This window comes from Rutilus rutilus, assembly GCF_951802725.1.
Source record: "Rutilus rutilus genome assembly, chromosome: 5".
Taxonomy (NCBI): Eukaryota; Metazoa; Chordata; class Actinopteri; order Cypriniformes; family Leuciscidae; genus Rutilus; species Rutilus rutilus.
This window is the reverse complement of record NC_140213.1, coordinates 6639970-6664284: the sequence shown is the minus strand read 5'-3', so window position 1 is coordinate 6664284 and position 24315 is coordinate 6639970. Positions and strand designations below refer to the sequence as shown.

At 40.8% G+C, this 24315-nt stretch overlaps 1 protein-coding gene across 1 annotated transcript in view; it reads right to left on the bottom strand.

Moving 5' to 3' along the window:
* cdon (cell adhesion associated, oncogene regulated) overlaps positions 1-24315 on the bottom strand; it is a 39819-nt gene that overhangs the window by 6233 nt on the left and 9271 nt on the right. The window contains exons 2-14 of the mRNA XM_084409163.1: positions 17020-17159; positions 16560-16838; positions 15606-15752; positions 15366-15509; positions 14802-15092; positions 14108-14377; positions 9165-9448; positions 8360-8534; positions 7228-7341; positions 5905-6111; positions 5360-5541; positions 3670-3775; positions 1063-1185 (exon numbers count right to left, since the gene is read on the bottom strand). Of these exons, the coding sequence (XP_084265289.1) occupies positions 1063-1185; positions 3670-3775; positions 5360-5541; positions 5905-6111; positions 7228-7341; positions 8360-8534; positions 9165-9448; positions 14108-14377; positions 14802-15092; positions 15366-15509; positions 15606-15752; positions 16560-16838; positions 17020-17092 (2395 nt within the window). The 5' untranslated portion in view covers positions 17093-17159. The remainder of the gene's footprint in view (positions 1-1062; positions 1186-3669; positions 3776-5359; positions 5542-5904; positions 6112-7227; positions 7342-8359; positions 8535-9164; positions 9449-14107; positions 14378-14801; positions 15093-15365; positions 15510-15605; positions 15753-16559; positions 16839-17019; positions 17160-24315) is intronic.

The window sequence follows — 24315 nt, the reverse complement described above, 5'->3', positions numbered from 1 at the left end:
TCTCTCATTAAAGCTGTAAAGTGGACAGTCTTGTACCTTTGTCTTTTTGTCCAATTTTGCTTCAGATCAAAGTAGGTCATTGCTAACCTGCTGTAGACATGATGTAGGCCCGCCCCTTTGCAGTGCTTGTCGGCCTTGCCGGTCTACTGACATTTGTTATGACATCCGCTTCAAACATTACAATGCTCATGATAACTTTCATTAACTCTAAAATAAAGTAAATCCACTTCACCAGCTAATTACTCTTCAACAGCGATGCCATAGAGATACACAGAGCTAGCGCAAAAAAAGGAAGTTCAAAGACAATAATCTGAAGATGGCTGTGCGCTTGTTTCTCTGGCGCATAAGGTCTAGTGTTTCAAGTGATTTTAGCACTTTCCTATGCAGATTCTAAGGTGTTTTAGGTGGTTGCTAGAGTATTTGGAGTGAGCTTTAGCACATTTACTATATTATTTCTATAGTGTTATCAGTGGTTTCTAAATCACAAGAAAGCCCACCCCAAGTCTCTGTAATATTCTACTCTATGGATTACTTTTCCTCCCATTTATTGTGCGCAAGGTGAACGATCTTGAGCCAATCGCTTAGAACAGTGCATCTCTCCTCAATAAGCTGCACGATTTGATGTACCATTCATGTCTGTAGAACTAATGGGGTGGGATAAATTCTGTACCATTTAATACTAATGCTTTAATACTTAGGATTAGAGGTTTGTCCAAATCTCTGACCCCAAGTATAAGCAATAATAAAGCACCACTAGCAAGTGCTGGCATATAACAATGCATCTGTTGTCAGTCCTAAAGTTTGTGGTAGCAGCCGGTCTGTTTGCACTCCATGATTTTTATTTGCTCTGGCTGTGAATGACGCTCTGGTTTGATTTCAACAGCGTTGCATTAAGGGCAGTTATCAGTGAATGATGTCAAGTAGACGCAGCACAATGTCTCTCTTTGTCTAGCTACTAATAAAACGATAGCTCGCTTTCCTCTGTCATTACCACAGGGGCTTTATGGGTTCCTGTCTACATGTTAAGTATAGCATTCCTGTGACAGTACTTCAGCCTCTCACCTTTGGTCTCGCAGATCATTACGTTACTGTATTCGCTCTCGCCACCGTCGTTAAAGCACTGCATCTTGATGTCGTAGGACGTCTCAGGTTGGAGTTGACCAATCATATGCAAGAATTTGAAGCCTGGGGGAGGAGGCGGGAAAAGGAAGGCAATGAGAGTGACTATTGAATGAGAAGGCTTTTCTCAAAGCATGTGTTGTTCTCTCCAAACCACAATTCATTTGCTCAATCTCATTTTTCTCTTGCACACACACACACTCTCGCACTCTCATTCTCACAGTGTCCCAGAAGGATTCAGACAGTTGCTTTGCTGCAGACAGGCTCCTTATAAGGCAGCTTAACGTTTGTTCTGGCCTGGCTCCAGTATTCCCACTGAACACACTCAGGGCCCTGCGTACGTACACACACACATACACACACACAGATCGTAGCAGCCGCTCGCCGCAGCCTCTCACACATGTATGCTGAGAGCCAGCTCTCTAATTACAGTTTGTTCCACAATATTTTATTTGTGTAGCTCACTTCTCTTTTTAACAGTGAAGGCATACTGTACACTAAACGAACAGCTGCTGTACTGCACAATGGAAGAGAAAAACACAAAACAAACACTTACAGACAGACACATACATGAGAAAAGCATCACAGGCTGTTTGATGCAGTTTTTTCCCTTGCACACATAATACACACCAGTGTTTTGGCAAAAACAACTGTAACATGACAAAATAAATTATATATAAATTGAGAGTTTGCAGTCTGAATTAATAAAGTACCTAAAAACAATACAATAAATAAAAGTGTCTTCTTGTGCATTGTCTTTGGTGGCTGTTCACAAAAATAAAAATACATCACAGCGAGTTAAGTCTGATTCAGAAACAAATGACTCTAGTGAACCGATTTTGATGAATCGGTCAAAAAGACTCACTCACTCACTCATATATATATATATATATATAGATATATAGATATATAGATAGATAGATAGATAGATAGATAGATAGATAGATAGATAGATATAGATATAGATATATAGATATATATTTTATACACACACACACAAACATATTAAACATATTTAGAATTATACTAAAAAGCCTTTTCTTGCTAAAAAAAGTATTAACTATCCATCAAATGACAGAGGGCATGTAGTAGATTGTATACATGATTGTGAGTTGTATTTTCAGTTTTGATAACGTAGAATGCTGAGAACTTTCAGATGATGTAAGCAAAATGGATTGCAAACAACATTTCACATTAACTTTAAGACCAACAATCTATACAACACACTGCTGAGATACTTCTGTAAAAGCTGAGACTTATGAGGTCATCTTTTCTGCCCAGCGTGTTTCTGACCGCTTGTTGTTTGGAGAGGTTTGAGGGGCCAATGTGAATAGAGAGAAAAGGTGCAAAAAGTAAAAATAGGAGGCGGAGGAGAGGCGAGGCAGTTAACATTCCTCTCAGAAACTCGAATCCTTCTCTGAACGGTCAGTGTTGGGTTTCAGTTCAGGCCCATTAGTGCGGCAGCCATTTATTAAAAACACATTTTACACCGACTCATTACTCTGAGCGCAGGACTCACTACACATCAATCAACAGATTACGCTTTCCTTGTCCCTCCCCGTCTGAGACAGAATATACATTAAAAACTCATACTGCACGGCTCTCTGGAATGCTTCATTCTGATTGGTCAATCGTAGCACTTATCTGTCAAATATTTGTGTGTTATGACTACTAAACTGTACAACTGACCATTGTCCCACGCAACGGATTTCCCACAGATCGTAGCAATCAGTTTTCAAAAGGAAAAACTCCACAGGGATTTGTAAGTCAGACATTTGAGGTCAGGGGTTGCTAATCGATGGTATAGGCTTTTGTGCAAGCAATCTGTCCACATTATTTCAACTTATTTTAAAATTAATCATGTTTAACAGTACAATTTATGGTGAAAAACTATATCATCCATTATGCTGTGCAAAAAATTCCACCAATCAGAGAGTCGCAGGGAGCAAATTAAGCCAAAAGAGCTCTTTAGCTCCGCCCACTCCCATGAAGCACTGTGAAATAAGTTTTCGAGTTAACCTCCCTATGCTCTCGAAATACTTAAATATGTGTGTGTGTGTGTGTATATATATAGGAATAGTTTTCAATAAACTTAAAATATATTGTTTATAGATTTAGATATAATCAACCACTTTAAATGAATAGTTATATATAGTTATATATTTTATATTATAAATACACCTTTGTCTTTTTGTCCGATTATCACTTATTATTTTTTGTTGCTTCAAATAAAAGTTATTAATGTTGTGATTCACCTCATTGCTGGTTGGTTTGGTTCATGGCTTGTAACACTTTGACAAATACTTTTTTTTTTTTTTATCCCAATGGGAAAAATGAATGGAAAAAATACTTCCAGAACAAACGCTGCTGAAAAAGTGGGCGGGCACTATGCACTCTACAGCTGTGTTTGTTTCATGTCCCTCGTATCTTTTTTGCAGAGTCTTCTCACATAATGAAATTTCAATATTTCATGCACATTTATTTATTTATTGTGAAAGTAGCCGTGTAATAAGAGCAACAACGGAGCAAAGACAGACACCATGATCTCACCTTCCACCACATCTCTCTTATAATCACTGTCATTGTCGCTGTCTGTTGGCCGATAGTAGATGTAGAATCCCTGGATTGGGGTGTTGTTATTGCTGGAGGGAGTGTACTATGAAAGAGAGTGAAAGAAAAAGCAAATTATATATTTTTTGTTTCCTTATTATACACTCGCTAACAATTATGCCATCAAAAATCAGAACTTAACTAAAGGTTAACTAGAATCAAGACATCCATTTTTACTAAAAGAGACCCTACTTCTGACCCTTAGAATTATCATTTTTTTGGCTACTGTACCTTTAAGACTTCTAGACGTCAATGACATTTGTTATGATTGGCTAGCTAACATTTTAGAGTTAGTTTATCAAAAAAAATATATTTCTGTTTTTATTTATTTACCCTCATCCCGTTCCATACATGACTATTTCTTTCAAGGAACTGAAAAGGAGATGTTTTGCTGATTGTCATGGTGCTCTCTTACATACAATGAAAGTGAATGGGAAAGAACGCTACAAAAAAAGCACCTTAAAAATATCAAAATGGAGCGGTCAGAGGCAATGTCCCATTAGTAAATACAATTCTTTGATCCTTTTAAAGAATCCATTGACCTAATTCACAAAACGATGTCCAAGTTTCTTAGTCCAAGTTTTCTGAAGAGACACGTTTGGTATAAATGATGAACAGATTGAATTTCGAAGTCCGAAGTCTTTCACATTTTACAACGGGTGAATCTCCAGTTGTCACTAGTAATTGTCGTTTGAACCTTTCTGGATCCGCCATCATAATTGAGAAGTTTATATCAAGTGCTGTGAGAAAAGGCTATAAATCTCCACCGCCAACATCCTACAGATGTGACGTAATGATGCAAAGATATGCTCGAATTTCCCCGCGGAATTCCACCAGTAGCACTGGAATTAAAAACATTATTACAAGCTTACCGTTTTGAATCGCGCTAAGGCAAGCAGATAGTTTTGAACACTGGCTGGTTATGTACTTGCTCAAATTTATTTTGGATCATTTTTAAGTGCACGCACAAAAACTCTGCTAACGTGCTGAAAAACACTTCGGCACAACTGGCACAGCAGAGAAGAACAAACCGGGGAGGATTGTTATGTGGTTAGTTCTGGACAGTTTTTACACTCTCATTTTCGAATTAAGCGTGAAATGTGAGTATAATTAAATTTGGCCATTAGATATAAAAGGCATATGTCTAAGCCATTAACACACACGCTAGTTTAAAGCCCTGAGCTGCTAATGTGTGGTTCAGCGTTATTCCTTCAACAGGCCCGAAACAGAAACAACATTTGTTTGTACAAGTGGCGAGGCGCTTTTAAAGATTAATGTGCTAATAATAAACATACAGAAGCATAGAATGATAGAAAAACTCTCAGTTTATTCAGTGATGAGTTATTGAGTGCCTGACAGAAACTGTTCCAAAACCTAATGAGCTGCCTCGCTGTCTACCGCCTCTATAGGCAGCTGCCTTTATTTTAGCCAAAACAGTTGCATATTTTGTTGCCTACTGTTAGTAAAAGCCTTTGTGTCAGCATTGGACTTTATGATGCGCTGCATTAAAAGCTAGATGGGCAGCTCAGGTTGTGTGTCAGAGCTAATGAATTTGAGTAATTTTAGATTATTTGGCAGTTACAGAATGTGATTTTAATGCATTCGTGTGGTTGCTTACAAGTATACTCACAGTCCAGCGTAACATTATCTGAGTATCACTGACAGCATCAGTGGAAGAGATGTGAGGGCCAGCGACCGGACGGTTCGAGACGGGTGGATTCGACGAGGAGACCTGGTACGGCCTGGAGGTGGCGCTAGCGGGGCTTTCACCATAGTTATTCATGGCAATGACACGGAAACGGTATGTGGAACCTGTCATGAAAAGATTTATTAAGCCCATCATACATTTATTTCCCCAGTAAACCACTTTCTTTTATGAAAATTTTTTTCTCAGGTTTTCACATTTTCAAGTGCATGTAACAGGATTTACAAACACACATAGATTTTAATTCTTTAGTCAATAAAAAAAGTATAACTAGTATTATACTTTTTAATACTTACCGTAATATTATTATATTATTATTATCATTAAAATAATTAGATAAAACTATAATAAATATGAATAACAATATTTAATTAACAATTGTTATTATAAACTATAAATGTAGTACTTTAAAATAATATTAATTAGGTCTGGGAATCAGTTTTCCAAGTTTTCACAAATTTTCCCCTCACCTGGTTCCAGGTTACGCACTTCCACAGACAGTTTAAGTGGTGAGATATTATCGGCCGCCACGATCCAGTCGCCACTGCGGCCTTGTTTCCTGTACTCCACTCGAAAGGCCGTGATTGGAGAGCCACCATTGGCTCGTGGGATCCATGTGACATAGACGGAGCTTTCTGTTGCCATAGAGATAGTTGGGCGATCTGGGGCCTCGGGAACTTAGGGATGAAACCAACCAATCAGAAGTTAGTAAAAAGTAAATGCAATCTAAACCCTAATTATTCTGTTTTCCCAAAAAAAAAAAAAAGCTTTTATGTCAAGTGCAAAATGTGACCTTAACATCCAATCAGTGAAAAGACCAAAAGAGCAGACGAAGATAAAATAAACCAACACACATAACAGATCCACAGCATGCCAGAGTCAATTGAGTACTTACTGAATGGGCTCTGAGCCATAGACACAGAGACGCAAGCAAAGAGAGAAAGACAGAGCAAAATTTATGTGGCAAATAACAGTGGGCCCAAACCCATTAGGATTTAAATGTGTACACACACACACACACACACAATCTAAGAATACTTCACCCAAAATGATTCTGTCATCGTTTACTTGCTCTTATGTCGTATTTTGTAATGGAACACAAAAGAAGAAATTCTGAACAACTTTTATGCACTCTTATTACAGAGTTGTGCCGGGATGAAGTCAAAACCCGAAAGACTTTCCTATGGGGTTTTATAATGGTGGTTTTCATTTTAGAAGTAAAACAAAGCCAGTGATAAACTTACCTTAACTTGTTCTACAACGTAAACTGCACACACTCACAGCCCAAACGTTCTTATCTAGTTACTTATAATCAACATACATTTTCACAAAGAAACAAAACGTTCAAAATTTGCGTTTCCAGTATGGGTGTAAATTACGATGTAGAACAAAACGTCAAAGTAGCGTCTAGTTATGGTTACCACAGGCTTTATTTTACTCATAAATAAAAATAAATAAAAAGCCCATAGGAAAATCTCGAGGGATCGAGGGAAGAATTAGTCTTCCGGGTTGTGTTGTCATCCCTGCACCACTCTATTGTGACCATAAGGCTATGTTATGGCTTCAGAAGACTCAAAATAAAATAAAAAGGTTGTGTAGACTAAATTTGTAGTGTTTTTTTGTCTTTTTTGGAGCTTAACAGACCCTGGTCACAATATGTTTCCACTATATGGGGGAAAAGCAGCATAGGCATGTCTGCAGAGGACACATGACAGGATTTTAATTTATTTAAGTATATCACTGATAATTAGTAAGCAGAAGTGGTGCAATATGGTTTTGGGATGTCCTCTTACCTCTGTCATGTATAACCACTCCATAATAAGTGTTAGTGGTTTTATCTTCCGGCACTTTCTCTGGAAGAGACACAATTGGAGCCTTGGAGGGATTCTTATTGGGGGAAGTTCTCTCTGAGAGGGAGAGAAAGAAAGAAAAAAAATCAATTTGATTCCTAATGCTGATACAGCATGATCATTAAGATTAATAATATAATTCTTAATGAAGTATCTTATGCTCACTAAGGCTACATTTATTTGCTTAGAAATAAAGTAAAAACAGTAACATTTTGACTGTGAAAATTAAAATAACTGTTTTCTAGTTTAATATATTTTGTCATTTATTCCTGTAATGGCAAAAAATCACGTGCCACATGATCCTTCAGAAATCATTCTAATATGCCTATTTGGTAAGCAAGAAATCTATTATTAATAAATTATCTTATTATTATCAATGAACGATAAAAAACTATTTTTTAATAATAATACATTTATTTGAAATAAAAGTAACATCTTTACTGTCACTTTTGATAAATTTAATCAATATATTAATTTCTTTCAAATGAAGAAAAATAATGACCAAAAATTGCATCTCTTGATGTAAATAACATCACAACATTTTTTCCATCAAGAGGTGCATCGATTTTTGGTCAAGATCTTGTATTGACAATGCAAGAGTCAAGCCCTCTGTAAAGTCTCCTCCAGCACATCCCAATGAATTTCAATGAATTTAAGGTCTTGACTTAGAGGTGCCGATTCATGTGTGAAAATGATTCTTCATGCTCCCTCCTAAATATTCTTTCGTAAATTCCAGCCTGATAAATCTTGGCATTGTCATCCTGGAATATGGCCATGATGTGTCTTCCTACATGGTGGTTTAAGAAATGAAAAGCTACACACTCCATAAATTCGTGTTAGATGAACTGTTGCCAAACATTTAACATGCTAGAAACATAATAATCACTGCAATAATGATCCAATCATAGACTCTTAAGCATTTGCTTATTTAAATCAAAACAGAATTTTATTTTTATTTTTTGGCCAGGCAGTGTGAAAATATTTTGGTGAAACTACTACTGTACTAACATGCCCAAGACTTTTACACAGTATTATATTTTTTTTTTTGCAAAGTACTATGTATATATGTTCTCACCCTTTCCAGTGCGGAAGGTCAGCATGGCGGGCTGACCCTCTCCTGCGGCGCTGCGGGCCACCATCAGAACCTCATACAGGCTGGATGGCTCCAGCTCAGACAGGGGCAGAGACTTCTCACTGCCTGGCACCCGCACTGTGTGCCAGTTCCCCACCACATTCCCCATGTCGTCCACCTACAGGGGAATACAGCACATGCACAATCAGGGAACAGTCTTACCGTATGCAGAGATCTCAAGCACATGGCCGTTTCGTTTCAACCCTCATATTCTGTGTTTGACTTTGCACATACTGCACATAAAGTTCAACAAAGAACAGTAACTTCTTTCTTGTTGTCCTACTCTGAATCATAACAAAAGATAAACCCACTCAACTATTCCTGAGAGCACAAGCTATGTCATTTATTCCTGAGCCAATGTGACAAGCGCTGCCAATGCAATCTTGAAAAGAACCAGAGCAGTTTTATTAGTCAAGGGAGCTTATTATTGAAGAAAACACAGGCTTTTAAAGAGGAAATGACCAACTTCTTACCAAAACGCTCTTGGCTGGCAAAGACTGCTGAATTGTGTTAGCACTGACTTTGCAATAAACGGCACAGGGCGTTGTTATGAGTATGTGCTCATTCTCAAATCTAATAGCTATAAATCTGACCTTATAACTAACGTCAAGGAAAAAGAAGAGGGTGGAGCGAGATTCAGTCATTCTTGACGGGGTAATAATAGCCTACATTTTGTGCCCCTCTTAAGAAGTACATCAGTAAAACATTAATAACGGAAAATATATGAGCGTACTTTGTGATTTCTTACCTTGCGGTATTTTACAAAGTATGCATTGATAGGGATGCCCCAGTCCCGACCTGCTCGCCACTCCAGATCATACATGTTGGGTTTGTGCGTTTGCGGTGGGCTGATTATGATTGGTGCTTCTGGCGTAGGTTTGTCGTTGATTCTCTCAGTGGGCTGTCCTATAGTTTCTCCAAGCCCCTCCTCGCCCATGGAGAGGAACAGTTCATCACCCTCATCACTCTGGATAGGGAGGACAGAAGGCTGCGTCTCCATTGGAACTCCAGACATGGAACTAGACTGTGGTTCTGTAGAGGAATAAAAATGTAATATCAATTAACTACTTACTACTTATAGGGTAAGGTTATGGTTAGGGTTAGGTTAGTTGCTTGAACTTCAGCATAATTTTCTGTTATTACTATAGTGAATACAATGTAACGTGTAACTACATCACATTAAAAGTAGGGCTGTCAAAAGATTAATCGCGATTAATCGCATCCAAAATAAAAGTTTGTGTTTACATAATATATGTGTGTGTACTGTGTATAATTATTTTGTATATATCAATACACACACATGCTTGTATATATTTAAGAAAAATGTGTAATTTATATACAAAAAAAATTATATTTATATATAATATAAATTATATATAAATATATACAGTATATGTATGCAAATATTTCTTAAATATATACATGCATGTGTGTGTATTGATATATACAAAATAATTATACACAGTACACACACATATATTATGTAAACACAAACTTTTATTTTGGATGCGAATCGCAATTAATCTTTTGACAGCCCTAATTAAAAGTGTTACCAATTTACCTTTCAAGTATTAGCACAGTACTGTACTGTATATATATAATTGTTAAACACAGCTATAGTACTTTGCAATATGCAAGACTAGAAACATTTACATTTTCAACTTTGGCATTAAAATAAAAAAGCTGCGAAGGAATGTTTAATAACATTCTATTATTCATTTAGTTATTTTCTTAAACCCCACCAGAATTGTCCACTTGGTAATCCATGCTATTTAGAAGCAACATTAGTTTCTGACACTGGCTTGGCAGTCGATCATCTGAACAGAATTTTTGTGAACTTGGATTTAGTGAAAGATGACATAAACTTGCACACGTGTGGATTTCTTTTATGTTTGAGTAGCCGTGCACTGCACATGTTGTATACACAATACACATTACAATATCCAAGTCACTGCGGAGTAAGAATCAGATAGCAACTGAATATTCCCAGCCAAACAGCTGAAAAGCAGTTGTAGGAGAGGTGAGGTTTGTTGCTGGTTCTTGGGGTCTCTCATTCTCAGTTGTTTGGTGTGTGGCACTGGTTTACCTTACAAAACAAACAGCCTCAGAGTCAGTAACACTAGAGCTCCAACTGGGCCTGCAGCCAGCCACCACACATTCCACCCATCTGCCATTAAAATACCAGAGAGAATACACCAGCTCAACATACCCACCTTCCAATCATGTCCTGTTTGAGCCATAGGGCAAGCCCTGAATAATTTAAGGGTAAGCCACTGTCTTACACCTGGCATTTAAAAAGAATGAACAGAATTTGAGTAATACTAACAATGCTAGGACTCAGTTTGAGGTTGCCAGGCTGTTGCTAGGGCAGGGATTGGCAAACTCAGTCCTTGAGGGCCACTGTCCTGCGAAGTTTAGCTCTAACCCTGATAAAACTCACCTGCCTATAGCCTTCTAGTTATCCTGAAGACATTGAACAGCTTGTTCAGATGTGTTTGATTAGAGATGGAGCTAAACTCTGCAGGACAGTGGCCCTCCAGGAATGAGTTTGCCCACCCCTGTGCTAGGGCGATCTGCATGGTTGCTGCTGGGACATTGTGTAGCTGCTTACTGGCACGAGTACAGAGCTCACCTCCAAGTCATGGTATTCTGGTCTGACTCTTGTTCCTCCTTCAAAATAAGTCTATGGGCCTGTCCCAATGCCCAGAGTTGCGGCTGAGGCCACTTGAAAGAGCATGTGTGCAAGACTGTCCTAGGTCAGACAATACAGAGGCTCAGTGCCCTTAATGCACACTAGCTCCACAAAAGTTCTACACACATGTGGTATTTACAACTACTTGAACACTTGGGCCTAAATGCTACATGTATGTAAACAAGTGGTCAAGTGCAAAGACTGCAAGTGTGGGTATTAGGACTGGCCCACAGTCTTTTTTTTTTTCAACCTTTTTCATCTACCAGTCGATATGAGGTACTCATTTCCATAGCACAAACAGTACTGGAGCCAAATCTTAAGTTATACTTACTTAAGTTACGGGTTTGTTCAAAACCCTAACCGTAAGTATGAGCAATAGTAATAGTGATGCGTGCCTTAGCAAATACCACTAATGAAAGCAAGATACAGTAAATATTGTTCTGATGCTTTGATCTTGTCTCTTTTTCTGTACAGTAGGTCTTTCTCCTTTGTGACTCACATGTGCACGATCATTAATGATTGGCGCACAGGGTACAATATAAACATTACAAGGGAGAGACAGAGACACAGAAAGCGAGTTTGAGAGGAACAGTCAGGCCTCAGACTGCGCTCGGGCTGTACATCATCCCAACTCATCATACAGGCACACGGCTTCTCCTACCACTGCTATGCTGATGACACACAGCTCTTCCTCTCGTTTCAACCAGATGATCCCACAGTAGCTGCACGGGTCTCAAGCTGTCTGGCGGACATCTCCACATGGATGAAGGAACATCACCTGCAGCTCAACCTGGCAAAGACTGAGCTTCTCATCCTCCCTGCCAATCCGTCTATACAACACGACTTCACCATCCAGCTAGAGTCATCATCAATCACCCCATCAAGGTCGGTCAGAAATCTCGGAGTAACGCTTGATGACCAGCTGTCCTTCACAGATCACATTTCAAAGACAGCTCGATCATGCAGGTTTGCACTGCACAACATCAGGAAGATCAGGCCTTTCCTAACTGAGCATGCAACACAACTTCTGGTCCAGGCCCTGGTCATTTCTAGGCTTGACTACTGTAATGCTCTTTTGGCCGGACTTCCAGCATGTGCAACAAAACCTCTACAGATGATCCAAAATGCTGCAGCTCGTCTTGTCTTCAACGAGCCCAAGAGGGCCCACGTCACTCCTCTGTTCATCTCTCTGCACTGGCTACCTCTCGCTGCTCGCATCAAATTCAAGGCATTGACGCTTGCTTACAGATCTATCACAGGCTCAGCTCCCTACTATTTTCACTCACTCCTACGAGTCTACATCCCTACCAGACGCCTACGATCGATCAACGAGCGACGTCTCGTGGTTCCATCACAGAGAGCCACAAAATCACTTTCCAGAACATTCTCATTCACAGCTCCATGCTGGTGGAACGCTCTCCCCGGCCTCATCCGGAATGCAGAATCACTGGCAACATTCAAAAAACAGCTGAAAACCCATCTCTTCCGTGAGCACTTAACCTCATAAAAAAAAAAAAAAAAAAAATTAAAAAAAAAATCCTTTGAAACATCACTTATCAGACTTATGCTACTCTGAATAATGCCTGAACTTTGTATTCTGAGCACTTCTTGCGTTGTTGTTGTTTTTGCCTCTTCATGATGACTCGCTTTATTTAGTCCTAATTTGTAAGTCGCTTTGGATAAAAGCGTCTGCTAAATGACTAAATGTAAATGTAAATGTAAATGTAACTCACCAGGAAGGCTTATTGGAGGCCTTAAAATTGATTTAATTATCTACTAGGAAAACAAATGAAAAATATTGATGACTCATCTTGTTCACTGGGGCATATACACATTTCTGTCCAAACAAATGCTCTCTAGATTGATCATGCCCCTCTGTCTGCCTTTGAATAGGAAAGACTATAGGAATAGCATTGTCAATGGTTGTGACAAACTAAAGCCTATAAAACAACGAGGAAATTAAACCATGTCAAGAACAGGAAATTAAACAGCACACGTCAAGACATTTCATGGGGTCTTTAAGAACATAAGTCCAATCAGCATCCTTCGCAAAATAGTGGATCACGTCTAATGCTGTTTATTCCTTTTCCAGCAGCCTACGGATTACATATCTATCTCAAATCTTGCCGTTAAACATAAACAACTCTGCTTTTACACTGACCTGAATTTTATCAGTGCAAAATAAATCACTCTTGTAGCTGAGCCAGGAAAAAAGTGATACGAGCCAACATTTGGAAAAGACCTCCTTCATATTTTATCTATTCTGAAGTCTGCATATCTCTAAGCTTATCAATCATGTTTGGAGACACAAAACAAGGCTGAGGAACAGCCTCAGAGGAGGTCAGGGTAGGGCTGTGTGTGAGAGAGATGTGTATTAATAAATATAGGGCTAGTTGTGTGTGATGTTGACAGCTGGGTGGTCTGGTCCTCGTCATAACCTTGTGTAGTTACTCCTTACATTCCGCTGTCCAAGAGCTTATCCCCAACAGCACGCACAAAGCTCGCTCTCACAGCCTTCTCATTGCCAGCCAAATACACACACCCCAACTCCCCCTTCTCCAACCAAACTCCAGCTAAACTCTCTGCCCTGCTGGAAGGATATACTGTCCCAACTCACTGTATGGTAAACCTGTATCTTCTGCTGGTAAAACACTGTTTTAAATGTGTGTGTGTGTGTGTGTGTGTGTGTGTGTGTGTGTGTGTGTGTGTGTGTGTGTGTGTGTGTGTGTGTGTGTGTGTGTGTGTGTGTGTATATAAATATAATATAATATAATATAATATAATATAATATAATATAATATAATATAATATAATATAATATAATATAATATATTTAGACTGTCAAAGTTAACACATTAGATTAATTCAAAATCATTTAACGCAAATAAATTACTGAAGCACGTGAAATTGTGTCATTCACGGGTGTTCTGGGTAGAACAGAAGGTTTTGCTAGGGTGTTCTGGGTAGTTGCTATAGAGTGCAGTGGAGCATCGTCTTACCTGATTGAACACTGAGTCTTCCTGCCGATTGTGCAGAGCTAATGCCATTGTCAAACAGGCACTGGTAGATTCCCTGATCTTGAACCGTCACTGAAGATATATGAAGGGAGAGGCCAGAGATTTGAAGGTGGGGTAACGACGAGAGAGGGGCAGAGTTGTGGAGCCATGTGATTTTGGGGGTTGGACTACCACTGGCAGCACAGGTAAATCTCACAAAGGAGCCCACAGTCACAGCCTGATCTGACAAACCTCGCAGGATGCTTACTTGTGCTGTAAAGAGGAGAAGCGTGCTGGATTTATTATACACATAATGAAATAATACTCCACATGAACTATTAATGATGGAATGTGGGATATTTCTTCTAAATATTACCGTCATCCGATCATTCTGCTGTTCATTGTTTGGAAATGATGTATAAAGAAACAAAATGGCAATGCTTCCATTTGTTGCGCAGTTGTACAAACATTTGCAAAACAGGTTTTATTACTGAGCAAATATGACCGTGTCTCATAAAATGTCTCATTTTATTGCATATTTTCCAAGTAGGAAATTTGAAATTCTGACTTGGAAATTGGAAAACCTTCATGCAGTGAGCAATAAAATGGTTGAGGAACTTGAGAGGAACCTGAACTACATGGACTAAGCTACCCTAAACCTTGGTAACATGACGGGATATTAATAATATTTCTTTACCATGCACATTCACAGTGTAGTTGAAGCTGACCACAGCTCCACGGTCAGTCAGAACAGAGCAGCAATAATGTCCTCCATCACTCAGTTGAACGTCATTCAACACCAGGTTTCTATGCAACAACATCCATTTGGAGCTCATTGAAAGTTCCGCCCCATCTTTAAACCATTTGACTTTTGAAGAAAGACTTCCTGATACGACACACTCTAGGGTCAGAGATCCAGACTGGTCCACTGTAAGATTGCGAGGGGTGATGGGATAGACAATCCTTACAGGTGAAGAGCCTTCTGAATCTACATGAAAGAAAGAATGCAATCGTTTTATCTTCCCATCATATTTGCAAGATTGTTCTACTAAATCCATAATTCTTCATTCTTTCAGATATATTACAAACAATTTAAATTTACAGTACACACCCAGAAAACAAAAACATTCAGAATATATAGCTGCTTATTTTTACAGCATCATAATTTATAAAAACAATGAACTATGTGGGAAATCAGATGTTAAACTCTCAAAACTTTGTGATACCTAGAGAAAAAACTAATAGAGTTTGCTCAACCAACCTTTGACTATGAGTTTAGTGCCATGAGCTTCTACTTGAGTCTCTCGGGTTAGAGGATTATAAGCACCACACTTATACATGCCCTGATGTTCTGAAGACACTGACACAATCTGAAGGTTCCCGGAGGGCAGGATTAAATACTCATCTGAAAAATAGACAAAAGAAACAAACTTTCGAATTGTTCAATTGTATCTTCATGTGCTTCTGAAGGGTTTGGCATTTGAGGCCGTCTCATCTGTACCTGTAGACTGTTCCAGCCATTTCCCCCGTATCCGGTAGCGTGGCAGAGCAGGCGGATTGCTGCGAGGAAGTGGGCATTCAATAACAGCAGTGTCTCCCTTATTTACAGTAAATGATCTCCGATGGGTCTCCGCAAACTCCTCAATATCTGAATGAAGAAACCGTAAGAGTACTCAATCACTTCACAGCAATGTGTAAAAGAACTCTGAAGGGGTTTATTTTGCGAGATGACCAGCTGATTGAACATTATCCTGCTTTTTAGATGACTACCTATGAAGTAAACCAATAAATGAACATGAACAACAATGAACAAAATATTGATTTTAAGTAGAAGGAGGAAGCTGTGGCGTTGTATGAGAGACAGGAAACTAGCACAGATGGTAAATTATTAAGTTCAACAATCATTATACAAAATATCTAACCAAAAATGTGGCAACTGACCAATCATAATCAAACATTTGTGAGAACTGTGTAATAAACTGGTATATCCATTCATAGCAGCAGCACTTCACACAAAGACCTTCTGTCAATGAGGTGTTTATATTGGATTGTGATTGGCAGAGAACATGTGCTTTCCACTGAATAATGCAGCCTTATCTGCAACCCTGATCAGACCCTGGGTCGAACGCAGAGGGGTTGCGTCCGATAGGTCGCCCTTCCCGGCATCAGTTCTCAGTACGACACAGGAAAACCCTGGGCTCATTAAGGATACTGCTGAAGAGGTGTCTGGAAAAGTGCCAGACTGAAAAGAAAGACCCATTTCCTTCCCTTCCAACACTCATCTATGGTTGGCCATTCTAACAGTGTTAATGGCTCGAGAAATCAGCCTTCTGATACTTCCTGTCTTTCTTCACCAGCAACCTCTTTGAAGTGCATTCTTGTAGGAGTGTTGCTCTTACAGCTGCACTGAGAGTGTATTTGTCAGCATACTATGAGTGTGATTATATGCGCCTACCTGCAATGAGCACTCGTGCATGGTGGCTGATGATGGAGTCTGTCTCGGAGTGAGCCATGCACTGGTAGGAGCCCGTGAAAGCCGGTTGGAGGGATGGCAGTGAGAGGGAGCCTGGACTAAGTTCCACTCCAGACTGGTGGCCGGGGTCTAATGGTCGACCCTGAAATAGCCAGCTGAGTCTGGCTGTAGCTGGACGCGCCGTGCAATGCAGATGGACCGCTCCGCCTTGCTTCTGAACCACAGAGAGAGGCTCCACACGAAAAGAGAGAGACAGAACAGCTGAAGAAGACAGACAGAGAAAGAAAAGAAAGGAAATAGATCAACAGACTATAATCCATAATTATCATTCCTTCAAACCAGCTGAGAAGACTAGTTTGGACCATTGTACATGGTTTCAATTCCAATTGATCGACATAGGTGTGTGCTAAGGTTTTTTTTTTTGTGTGTGTGTGTTACTCACATGGGCAGTTGAGGAGGAGGGTATGGCACACACACAGCACAGCGGACAATAATCTCAGGCCACCGTCCTCCATGACGCTGTTTCACCTCTGTGCACTAACCTGGGGCCTAACACACACCCCCTCCACACACACTCCACACCTGAAATGCATAAAGACAAAGCAGAAATATGAAAAAAACATTCATGGCCAATACGATGACTGAAAAGGCTAAACATGGTTAATGACAACAAAGGCAGTCACTAGCCAAACATAGAATGTGTAGAATTTTGCTACATTTTGTTGATTGTGGAGGAAAATCTTCATAATACAGATTTTTTTTTAGAATATTATCATTCACCAGATGAAAAACGCAAGTCTGATCACTTAGAAAGGTCATAGCACACGTATCTTAAAAAAGAAACACAAATTAATGTAACATTCATGACTGTAGCACAAATTGTAAGCACCAATAATTGGTAAATGGTAGTAAATGGTAAGCACCAATAATTAAAGCTACCCACATATAGGCCTACTCTTTATACAGATATCGAGTAGCACTGTTTTCATCTTTCATCTGTAGCTGGCTGAGAGATTCAGCTTGTAGGAATAACAACACCAAACATTTTACAGTTAATCCTAAACAATACTGTTAATAATCTTTATGACACATCCCCTTATACAAGCCATTATCTCACACAGACTTCCCCCGATGAGAAATTTCTTTCTGCTGATCTATGACCCATTCCCACAAAGTGCTTCTCTGATGAAACAGAAATTCCTGAACCTCTATGCCCCCCACCCGTCCTCAACCTACAATCCATCTTCTCCCTTCCTCTCTTTTGCCCCCTTCATTTCTGCTCATCTCTGATGGACTGCATTTAAGGGATCTGCTTGTGGTCTACTCTTAATATCACTATCCTGTCACAGTGCACTGCTTTCTCACAGACTCACTGTAGCCTGAAGAGTCTACACATGGCATTCACACACTCACAATCTCAAACGCCCTAAAAGGAAGACAAGGGGAGCACCCAAAGGGTGAGACACGGAAAGGAGTGAAAGGAGTGTAATTAGGAGCATTCTTCTTTGCTTTTGAACCCATCCCACCCCTAGAGCCGGTCCTCTGTATCTGGGCTGCGTTAATCCGGAGGGCCTTTGATCACAGGCTCCTGGTCTGTGAGTGTAGTTTGGGCCAGGGGCTGGCGGACAATGGCCACCCAGCTGTGATATTCATACTGTGGGTGCCATGGGGCTCTGTGCCCAGCCCAACATCACCCCAAAGGACAGGCCACTCGACTGGGTCAAATTAAAGGAGTGATGTCTGGGTGAGACCACTAGAGCTGAACAGGTCTGTGACAGGACACACACGCTCAAATTTACTCACACTCAAGCGTACTAATACCTTCTCCTGTCTTGCTTATTTCTCTTCACCATTTTTCTTTAACAGTGCTTGCTATGACGAGCATCATTATTAGCTACTATTTCTTATAGTGTGCTAAAGACACGATAGCTCGAATTATGCACACTGCTGAGAATAAGCGTCCTATTAATTAAACAATAAAAAGAGCAAAATAAAATAAAAAAATCCCCAAAACTTAGACTGAAGCACGAGTTGGGCTATATCTTGAGACCAAACTAGGGAGTGGGCTCTTTTGTCAACCACCTGGGAACCACTCATAACACCCTACAATCCACATAACAATTCCCTATCAATCATTCATAGCACCCCAAACACCTAATTGCATTGTGCTAAAAAACACAAGAACATATTAGCAACCACACTGCAACGCCTTGTCAACTACCCACAACACCTTAACATTGTGACGCAGGCTTTGGATGAGTGTTGGATGTAAAAATCTAGTTAATGTTGCATTATGAATGAATCTACCTTCCCAACATGCATTTTAGCTACAATGTGACCTGAAAACCAAAGCATCAAACATATACATACATACATATCATCTCCCCCGCCCCCCACGGGGCCACTCAGAGGAAGAAGAAGTAGGAAACACAGGAAATAATAAACTCTCCCAGCCTCCCGCTCACGCCCCCTCTAAACCAGAGGTCAAGGGTCACCGGAGAGCAGAAAGTCAGCGGGTGTCTGCCAGTCATAGCCCCACCCCTTGGGGTCACCCCAAAAAACAGGGTGAGAAAAGGGGAGTGTGTCTGCACTTGACAAACATAAAATACACCACGACAGGCAAGAGGGGAGAAAGACAGACAGGCCTTAAATAAATCTACACACTTCTGTAATCTACACAAATTTCATAGAAACTTTACAAAAGTTAGTCTAAATTAAGCAGATCTCAAGAGTAAATGTGTATGAAGTGCTATAAACGTGTGTGTACATGGTTCTTCAGCCCAAGGATTCTAAGTGAAGCGTGTCCTTGTCCATGAGTCCCAACAAGCCCTCTGCAGTGCCCCTATGCCATCAGTGGAAACAATCTTTTCACTCCCAGAATAATAATATATAATTACAACAATAGCGACAGCCTTAAATGAAACACACAGACAAAGATGGGCACCATCGCCCCATGTGTACGAGTGTATGCTTAGAAGGTGATGGTATGTACCCTTGGAGGGGTGAGTATAACCCTGGATCGAGATATCTGAGTACCGCTGTGCCTCTTGCTATCTCTGCAACAGATCTGGCATGACGAGGAAACACAAGCATCATTCCTATGTTTTATCTTTGTGCCTTTCTTTTGACATCCGCCTGTATGTGCTAGGCTCAGGGCAGAGAGACACTTTGTAGGATATCTGCTGTCCTCCATCAGAGAGAGAGAGACAGGCAGCTACAACTAAATGCAGGCAAGAGAGACAAGCAGGGAATTAGATCAGTCTAGAGCCTTCAATAACAGAGATATAAGTATAGAGAGAGAGAAAGACAGAGAGAGAGAGAGACAGAGACAGAGAGGGTAACGGAGTGCCGAGACATGTCTGATAGCAGAAGGGAAGGGAAGTCCCCTATACCTGCTGAAGATATCCATCATACAGGCCACATCAAAAGAGAAGATTAAGGGCAAAGGGAAAACATTGCAGAAGGAAGCAAGGGGCTAACAAACAGAGGGAATTACAAATATTAACCTATTTATGTAATATCACTTTACTGATGACTCGAGCAAGAATGCTTGCTAATGCAGTTCTTTAACCTATTACGAAGAAAGCTTTACTCTTGGCCATCTATTCCTTGCTGGAAGAACCTGCCTAAAAGTATGGAACAGCTAATAACCATAAATTACCAGCTTTGACCAACTAGAAACCATATCATTACACCATCAGAAGATAAGTTTGGCTTGATTTTCCAGCAGCCCTCTACTGAAACACTAACAGACAAGAAATCTTCTTGTTAGCTTCTTGATTAGCTCTATTAAACAATTTACTGAAGATTTAAGGATATTGGTAGTGTTACTGGTAGTAAATCATACACAACTGATGTCCAGAGTCTTTGTGCTGAAAAGAGACGAGCTAAGACTAGCATGAATTGCCATGTCGGTTGAGGCTGGTTGGCTATTTGGCAAGCTAGTGGGCAAGAGCATGCCGTTTTCTCTAGGTTGTGAAGCTGGTTGATAAACAAAGTATTTTCTCAAGCTAGATATCAAGCCTAGTGGGGACAATAGCCCTCCAGCATCCCATCCCATCCCAAAATGCAACATATGCTGGTCAGTAGGGGTATTTGATTTACAGGGACAGATCTCTGGTCAGTTTGCTTCCCTAGGGTCTCCAAAAGTTGTGGAAGACCTCTCATACATGCCTCTATGCATTCTGTTTTTGCATTTACAAACTCGAGTCAGGACTTTCTCAAGCCAGAAGGGAAGTTTCACACACACTGAGTGCTTTTCTGAGAGGCTTCCAGAGAGCTTGATCCAAAAGCAGTTCAGCAAACCCACAGGCAGTTGATGATCGTAAATCTATCCTTATCAGTTGTCAGAGCAAAAACTGTTTTTCCTTTCTGTTTTCTCTCTGGAATGAGGGAGTAAGTCCAGGGTCATACCTGAGATGAGCCAAAGGACAGATTCATCTCCTTAGGATGTCTAAAAGCATCTGTCTTTAAAAATGATATTTTCTACAGTTTTACCAAGACTATTCCAGACATTATTTCAAGTGTAGTATAGCATACCTGAAAATAAAAGGTGGCTCTGATACCCTCATATCTGTATGTAACACATAGCCTCTGGAATAACAGTCTGCTGGAATGCTGGGTACTCTTGCAGGAAGATGGATGCAGTGTAAGCAGAAAATGACACAGGATGACAGCAAGGAATATAAACATTCTGACAAAATCCTAGGTGTGTGTGTATGTGTAAAGGGGGCGGGAAGTGGCACCTGCAGTCCTATAAAAAAAAAGGTGTTAACGGGAATAGATGAGTCGTTCTCTGCAGGCAGTGCTCGATGTGTCCTCTGCCCAGATTCCTGTCATATTGAATAAACATGGACAAAAGACCCCACAAGGCTCTAAAGAACAGGTCACGACTGGAACAAAACTGGAGGCCTGAACATCACCGCAAGGAAACAAAGAAAGCTAGCAGTGGAAGACTAACAAAATGGAACACAAATGCTTGTCTTAAGAAACAAAAAAATAAATGGTATGGCTATTGTCATTAGGGACTACAGGAAATAACCAAAAATAGAACACACAAAGCAGCAAAAACATGAGGGGCACCATAATGAGAAAGAGACCGAAAGACAGACAACAGAAGACACCATGAAAGCAGGAGAAGAACACAAGAGTGAGTGAATATCTTTTCTGATAGTCTGATCTGACCCTATGTGGTGAGGTTGATACTCTGCCATATCCTAAACCTGTCCACACTTGCCCCCCACAAACACTGACAGAGGAGTCACTCTCCAAACATTCCACAGAGAGAGAGAGAGGGGTGAAGGAGAACAAATAAAGCAGCACAGAGGTTACAAAAATAAAATAAGAAAAATATGACACAAAAAGAGAGGTGAGAATGAATGAAGTAAGCCCCTCAACAGTGAGAGAAAGAAAAAAAAGAAGGGAGACAGGAAGAACAGGGCTGTGAGGAAGGGAGGGCCAGTGGGGAAAAAAGGGATTCATCAGGAGGTGAATACTTGCCAAACCTCAGCTCATTCCCCCCAGATAATGCCTGACAGACAAACTCATACTATGTGAACCTTGCTTGTAATCCTCCCAGTCAACTGACATTACAATGTCTTGACTTGGTGCAATCAGAGAGACCTGGCAAGCAAGATAGGTCAGGAGATGGAGAAGGACTGAGAGACTGAAAGTGGGTGTGGGAAACAAGGCACAGTATGGATGGCCCGAGTGGGGCTAAAAACAGGCTACTATTGGTTCAAGTGGCAGGAATGAGGGCAGCTCCAGGCCATGCAGATGGGACTAATGAATGGAAAAAATGGGCCTCTGAACTGAGCAGTGATTAAAGGGAGCAGACATTATTAAAAAAAAGAGAGAGAGAGGAAGAGGAACAGGAGAGAGAATCAGAGACATCTGTAAGGTACTAAGCGTTAAAATTGGAGCAATTGCTCTTTCTTTTACAGTGAACAGAGATGGGAATCAGACTAGTTAGGCAGTGCCCATCATTAAAAGGCTGCAGTGCCAAAGAAAAGGCAAACAGAGGTTAACTTTCAGCTGTTCTCTTTAGCGTTGTAAAAGAGTGGGTCAGCATGTATGTGTGTAGAGCCATTACGTCAGGAGTTTGATGCTACTTCGCAGGCCCCAGCCATAAAACACAAATTTTCTCTGCTGACAGGAAATCGCATCAGAGTCTACAAAGTGCGGACGACCTTGGGGTGAGATACTCGCGGGGTGACAGGGCACAGCCTGGGAGACCGTGGTGTGGTTAACAGAGAAAGGAAAGATGGGAGGATAGAAGAGAGGAATGAGAACAGAGGCCCCAGGGATCAGACAGTCACCTCTAACAAAGCACTGTTTACCAAGAACACACATCTCCTTCCCTCCTCTCTCCTCCCGGGGGGGTTTCAGAAGCAACAACCCTGTCTACCTCCGCCTTCTTCCCATGAGTGCCAGGCCTCAGACCAGGGAGACAGTGCTAATTCCTGCCTCGGGCTGCTTGGCCTTGGTCACAAACACTCTGCACACAGATCACCCGGTGAGACGGGGTGGGAGGGAGACCCTTAGCCTCAGTACAGTACAGAAGAACCCTCTTAATTGGAGTTTGTTCTGTGGCGTCTTGTTTGCCTGGGAATAGAAGGGGGAGGTAGTGTGGAAAGGGAGGTGGTGAGGGAGGAGGGGTGCAGAGGTAAGGGGGGCTGTTTCCCAAGGTTTTCAACAACAGGGATTAGGCAGAGGACTGAAACTCAATAGGGTCGTCTCGGACACTGGAAATGGATCTCAGGGTATCCCACCACACAAGGCCACAGCCAAAACTGTGGCAAAGCAACACACATAGCTAACAACACCCACAGAATTGTGGGAGCTAAAGAATATCCTTCCAGCTGAGTTCACAGCTACTCAGAACCCTCGAGGGGACGTTTGCACACAGGAAGGGTAATTCTAATAGAGAGGTGGAATGTTAGAGACAGGAGAGACAGCGGTTCTGTCTGCCCAGAGGGTATGCTGACAGACAAAGTTGATAGGCAGGCTGTGCCAAGAGTGTCTGATTCATCAGGTAAGCAGTGGAGGATGAGAGCAAGTGTGTATGTGTGGAGGTTAGAGTCAGCAGAGCATTAGATGACTTCTCCAGTAGATGCCAAGCACTCAAATTCCAAAAGCTTTGCATTGAGAAAAGAGTAACATGTCAGACCTGTGGCCTAGTTATCTGCACATGTTCCATACATGTTGAGCTGTGGTTGCGCATGTGGGAAATGCAGGTTTGAATATGGACTGTACTGCATTCTCTGTATACTCTTTTGCAAATTTAAATGTCTTGCAAATTTAAAGACAGACTTCAATTTTCAACAGGACAAAGGCTGCAGAAAAGTTGGAGGCAGCTAGTGGTTTTCCATCTAATGTCTGCATATCTCTGCTCTCCTAGCTCTCTCTCTCTCTCTCTCTCTCTCTCTGCTTAGATTCAGTACTCCCTCGCCCTCCTGGATTCCATCACCTCTCCATCCATAACAGGTCCTGCTCAGTATCCCGACGATAGGTCTTTGGCCTTGTACCAAAAGCACTCACAGGGCAGGGACATATATTAGAAGCTGCAATTCAGAGCATGCACAAAACAAAAACAAGGCGACAGCAGGACTTGAAATCATCACTGGAAAATCAGGAACGTCACCCTAACATTCATGATGGCTCAAGACCCAAGACTGTAAGAGATAAAATTCATAAGTAGACATACTGTAAACTCACAAGGGAATGGATGCACCAACAT